The 6404-nt window shown below is 37.5% G+C and overlaps 1 protein-coding gene across 1 annotated transcript in view; it reads left to right on the plus strand.

Annotated features, from left to right (window-relative positions):
* Positions 1-6404, plus strand: part of COL4A4 (collagen type IV alpha 4 chain) — a 183852-nt gene that overhangs the window by 53554 nt on the left and 123894 nt on the right. Inside the window, exons 6-9 of the mRNA XM_019503074.1 lie at positions 1743-1787; positions 2642-2758; positions 5479-5547; positions 6311-6346. Coding sequence (XP_019358619.1) covers positions 1743-1787; positions 2642-2758; positions 5479-5547; positions 6311-6346 — 267 coding nt within the window. The remainder of the gene's footprint in view (positions 1-1742; positions 1788-2641; positions 2759-5478; positions 5548-6310; positions 6347-6404) is intronic.

Here is a 6404-nt window from a genome sequence, read left to right on the forward strand (position 1 = left end):
TTTTTTTTTTTTTTGTAAGGGAGGGGTAGGCACTGGGCAGGGCTGCTTCAGAAGCAGCATTCTGGCATTTGTGCAAGGGGTTAGCCTAGATGACCTTTGAGGTCCCTTCAAACCCTATGTTTCAGTGAAAGAGATTAGGTCTCTGATGTGTTCCACATAACTCTTATTAACACTGACAAGAGTTAATGTTTCGTGGGGATAATACTGTACAAGAGATGTAACTCTATATAATTGGTTATGGTAAGTGATACCATCATAAACACTGCCTTTTGTCAGTAAGTCATTTTTCAAAGTCCTTCAGTTCTTGGTCTTGACTCTTGACATTTTCTTCTGGCTTTAATTGATTAAATTCTGTTGGCTTTGTTGGAGCTTTATATAATTGAGCCCAGTATAGGATCTGAATTTCGCTACTTGTCATATACAGAACCTGAACCTGTTCCTTCTAGAATCACTAAAAGTCTTTGACTTCATGGGGAGCAGAAACAGACTTATGATATGAAATGGAGTATTATATAGCCAAATTCCTCTTCTATACAATTCCATAAGCCTCAACGAGTTAATCTGGTCCTACAGATTTGATGTTGTCCTCCGGTACCATTTAAGGTATGCATGGCTATTGGCAATAGTTCTTTCAGATACATTTGCCAAACAAGCTCATGTTGAATTTGCCCACATTTTATCAGATGTTTACCTTACTGTGTGGAGGTGTTAGGCCTTCACTACACTTTACATTTATCCCGTGATTAAGGTGTTAATTGGGGTATTCCTGGACAGGGTGCTATAGATGCACCCAATTTAAGGCACCATAAGATGGGAAACAAGCCATAAAAATGTTCCACATATTACGTAGAACATTTTTATGGCTGATTTATATAGTACCTTAAATTTAAATGTGGCCAGGGCTGACAATCAATCAGCCAACAGGTCCTGGGATCCAGACTGCACTTGGGTATAGAATGGCCCCAGTGCCAACAATCAGCTGACTGAGGGCCTGGGCTTGAGGAAGGCAGGTTGGTGGGTGGAGAGTCAAAGGGCTTCCTGTGGGGATTTTAAACCCCATATCCAGCAGCTCTGGCTAAGGTGCTGGACACAGGGTTTAAAAGTCCCCAGTAGGAAAACTCCTTTATCTCCTCCCATTGATGCCCTGTTCCTGGCAGCTCAGCCAGAGCTTTTGACAGTCAGTGTCTGCTCAGACAGCCCTGGGTAAACCGTACTCTGGGCTGTCAGCTGATTTTCAGCCCTGGCTCCAGGAGTGCATGGGGGGGACTCAGGCTGGGCCCACCATGGTCTGGGGCTGGGACTGACAATTAGCTGATTGTCCACCTTGGCCCCAGACCTCACAGGAGCTGGTTCAAGTCTCCAGCGCAGTCCTGGGGCTGAAGGTGACAGTCATCCAATTGTTGAAGGACAGATAGGTGAGGCAGCCTAACTTGCTAGTGCAGGAGGAACCAAGAATTATGATCCTGGGCTTCCTCTGCCCTGGCAAGTAGTACTGGCACAATTTGGATTTGATCCTTGACCCCAAAATTGCTCATTCGGCTATGCATGTGTGGCATGGCAGAATGTGCAATTGTTGGGATCAGATCCCCTTGTGCCATTACATGAACATGTGCCAGGGGCCTTACAGTCATGTTTCAAATGTTGCGACTTACAACATCAGTTTGCAATATCACAACCTTATGATGTTCACTGCTTTTAAGAGTTAAGGACTTTAACAGGTTTTTTTGATGCCCCATTTTTAGGGCCCCACAGGAGTCCCAGGCTTTCCTGGTTTAGATGGCCTGCCTGTAAGTTTACTTTTGCTGTATACAGATTACAATTAATCTAAAACCAATATTTTAACAGAATGCTTTACTAAACTTGATATAATACATTTCCTATCTATTGTTATTGCATCCTCCGAAGAATCACTTATTTGGTAAACCTGTAAAGAACAAGATGAACTATTATGACATTTATTATGGATAATAGTACTCCATACATATTTAGGACTCTACATATTTTTCAAATCATAATACAAACAAGACAATTAGAATTAACAGCACCTCTCTGAGATAAGTATATACCATTAGGTCTATTTTACAGAAAAGAGATAAAAAGCAGAGCAGTAACTGAGACCTGCACAAATCCAAGCAGCAAGCAGGGGTAAAAAGCATAAGTTCCTCTTTCTAGGTTTTGTATATTTGTCTCAATGTATTTTGAAACTAGCAAAAGGGGTTCTGAATTACTTTATCCTTTCTGCTGAAAAAAAAATATTGACCCTTGTTCTGCATGTCTTAGTCAGATAAAAATTCCACTGAAACAAGTCAGAGTTTTGCTAGAATAAGGACTGCAGAATTGCATCCTTCAGAATTAAGGTGCAGCTAGTCACAACTTTGTGCACAAATGGTCTTACGTAAATGCCAGGGTTTCTACTATGAAACTGGTGAAAAGACATGGCATGTACTTGGGCCCGATTCTATATTTCTTGCTGTATGCAGGAAAAGTCACAGTGGGCCATTTTCCTAGTGTAAGGAATATAGAATTGAAGCTTAGATGAGTGGTCCTCTGCCACAATCTGGGATTACTAGTCTGTATAGTATGAAAAACTGTACTTTAATAATAAGGTAAAGTACTTACATATAAATTAAACTCTCTGTAGGGGTTACTTGGAGTTGGAGGACCTAGGGGCAAACCTGGCTTGGATGGTTCCAATGGTTCAAGGGGAGATCCAGGATTTCCAGGGGGAAAAGGATATCTCGGACCTAGAGGCCCACCTGTAAGTTATAATATTTTATTAATCGTGTATTTATACTTTCTCTTCTGCCAACACATTTTAAAATTAGAGGTATTGGTCGGTGGCACTGGGTGCCTGAGTTCATATCTTGATTTAGGGTCTGTTACCACACCACATCTTGTGTCGTTGTTAATAAACTTGATTGTGCACTGGGCAATCTGTGCCTTTCAAGGCCAGGTTTTGGTAGAGTATGAAATTAAGGTTGTTATTCCTTAATGTGTGTTCATCCAAAATACAAGTAGCCAAATTCTGCTCTCATTCACATGGTGTACATCTTGAATAACCACACTCATGGAATTACTCCAGAATTACAGTGATACTATCAAGAGGAGAATTTGTTCAAAACCACTACACAATTTGTTAACGTTTGGCATCTTGAACTGTAATAGCTGGAATGATATCAGGAGGGTATGGTATGAAGTGGAAGTTTCAGTGGGCCTAGATTCTGTTAGCTTTAAAATGAAGTTTTTAGTAGTTGATCATAGCCATTATAAAATTAAGATGCTTTGTGGTATAACAACTACCCAGCACTATGGACTGGAGTTGTGTCCACTCATTATGCAGAGCAGGGTGCCTGCCACAGAAACACCCCCATGAATGGCCTGTGCACCCACCTAGTAGTAAACCACAGTCTGGTTCAGTGGCATTATTATTTTTAAATTTAAATATTTAAAATTACCACTCGGATTTTAGCTTTTCTGTCTTAAAGAAGAAAGTATATTAACATTATTCAAATATTGAGGTTTCTGAATGAAGATCAAGTCTCAACGCTAGCTGCTTACGTGATGTAAACTGGGATAGCTTCAGTGACTCCACTGGAAAGATGCAGGATTACACCACTTGTGAATCTGGCCCACAATTGACCTTCTGCAGAACCAAGTTTTCACTTGGAATGATCAGTAACTTGTAAAGATTTTGAAGAGCTGTTCTAACCCTTTCAGAATGAAACTATATATGAAATGAAACAATAGAAATTCTGGATCTTGCGCTACATTTTGACACATATCTGAAGCAAAAATATTTACTGAATCAGGCCTTAGAGGAAAACAAACAATATTCAAAGAATAAGGCAAAGTGATAAAACATGATCAAAACACATTCATGAAGAAATCCTGTATTTATGTTTGCACAATTGCTTTAAGCTGCAATACGCCATCAACGCAGTTGATAAAAAAAAGTAATAGATTGGACTACAGCTCCTTTATACTTTCATGACTTCTCTTCAGCCTGGGAAATCATTCACTATAAGAGTTTCACATGTAAGAAGTCGGTGGATAATACACTCACAAACCCAAAACCAAACCCAAGATTTGACATAAATTATAACCTATATGCAGCTGGCTCAATGAACAAAGGCATTAATGAATCTATTACTTGCAGTCCATAAAATAACTTAAATAACAGAGACACAGCTTGGATTCAAACTAAAACATCAATATTCATGAATTTGGTTTTTCAAGGAAACAAAATGGAGTCTCCTCAAATAATTATCTCCTTGTGTACAGTGTCACTCCAGGGTCTGTGTAGAGATTGGCTCACCTGTTTATAGATTGATTTGCTGCACCAAATACTGTTCTGATTACCTAGTACCAGCATCACAATGGACTGTTAATGTCTTTATGTTACTTTCTGTTTACAAATGTTTCCTGTATCATTTAGTATATATACTATGTACATATGTATGTAACTTATTTTAGATGCATTCTTCATGCTTCAGTTTTATATTATTTAGGGCCCTGCTACTAATTCAAATTAAAGCTAGATAGAAACTAGCTACAGAGTTGTTACACATTTTCAAGCACTAACTTTATAACTAGTTGACTCTTTTTATAGCTAGATAGTTATTTTTATCGTCTGATAATTGCTTTGCATATGTGGCCTGTCTACATGTATTGAGAGACTGACCAGCTAATAGAGCAATGTATGCAACATGCAGCAGGGAGCATATTATATTATTGGGATTTTTTATATATTATTTAATAGTAGCTATATTACTATTACCTAGTGTTATAATATCTATTACCCTTGCTTGAGAAATTTAGAAGGAACAAGATTCATTTAAAAAGAACATATCTTCTTGTAAAAAGAAATCAAATACAAAATTTGTCAAGAGACATGGCTGCAGCAAAGGCAGCTAGATACAGGTTTCATTGAGACTTCCTGTGCAGCCTTTCTTTGACCTGTTATCTACATCCTGTCTGCTGCAGCTCCCTCTAGATATAGCCAGCTGTTCAGCTTATTACAGCATTTTAGTGATAAGTACTTTTCCCATTCAGCTCTTTAAGCTGTGAAGGATCAGTGTAAGACTACAATGCTGTGGTTCACTGAGTACAGTTACTGGGTATTTGAGTTCCATGTATTCTGTGGACACAGGTATATTGGCTCCTTTAAAGTTCATAACAAAACTCTCATGGACTTTAACTGGAATAGGATTCCACCCAGGCTGTTTTTTGATTTCTCATGAGGAAAAAGTTAAGAATAAGTGCCACAGCATATATCTGTTCATGTGGTTTGTAACCAGTGTACCAGTCAAAATTAAATATGGTTGGGATATGCAGAGAGCATTGATGTAATCAAAGCTAAGAAATTAATCAGTGAAATTCTACTGTATCAGTAAACAGATCGTATAATACTATATATTGTTACATCTTACTCCAGAACATAATCTCATTTTTTATTTTAATTTTTGATGAATTATTCAGGGCTATCCTGGGCAAAAAGGAGAAAAAGGAATGTCTGTGTATGTTTCACATTTTAGGAGAGGTGATCCAGTAAGTATATTGTTGTGGAAATTATTGTAACATGCAGGAAAACATGTATAGTGATTAAAATTTTTCTAATCACTCCTCATTGTTTTGAAAAGCGCATTTTACTTGGTCTCTTTTTTAATAAGGAATGTAAATGCAAATATAGATAGATGGCACGGTACAGATTAAGATTTTAAAGCCATCAAAGTCAGGATATTCCCACAGCTATAAGTTGCTTATATGCTGTTGATAGCTATAAGATGTTGGGGGTCAAAGTTTAATATTAAATATTAAATTCACATTTAACAATAAATTGAAAATTCTACAAATTTTGGGGGGCTACTTTGTTTAATATTGAACCTGAAAATATATGATCAACTTATACGCAGGTTTAATATATAAAATCAGAGAATTACTGTAATTTTGATTATGTATTACTTGTTTTGAGTTGTACTTACAAGATCTTTGGGTGCACACATATCTGAAGTCATCTGTTTTGGGGGTTTTTTTTTCCTTAAAACACTAAAAATTAGAAAATATTAGAAAATCAATTTTGCATATGGTTTGGAAGTTACTTATACTACCTATGTATAAGTCTATATTTGGAAGTTTATCTCAGTGCTAAATTTCTTTCTTCAGTCAAAACCTTAACAGTATTGAAATTATTTTTCTATTCAATGAAATCATCTATTGATCATAAAACAAGGATATGGCAAGTAGTCTTGAAAAGCAAATGCAAGAAAGCAAAAGTGTGATCCTGTACTTACCAAAATGGTTGCAATTACAGGGAGACAGAGGTGATCCAGGAGCCCCTGGTGTACCTGTAAGTACCTTCTACCACTTAAAGATATATTTTTCATTTTTGGGGGGGGGGGGGGGGG

Source organism: Gavialis gangeticus, unplaced genomic scaffold (assembly GCF_001723915.1).
Source record: "Gavialis gangeticus isolate Ggan-Ray unplaced genomic scaffold, GavGan_comp1, whole genome shotgun sequence".
In the NCBI taxonomy this organism is placed as follows: Eukaryota; Metazoa; Chordata; order Crocodylia; family Gavialidae; genus Gavialis; species Gavialis gangeticus.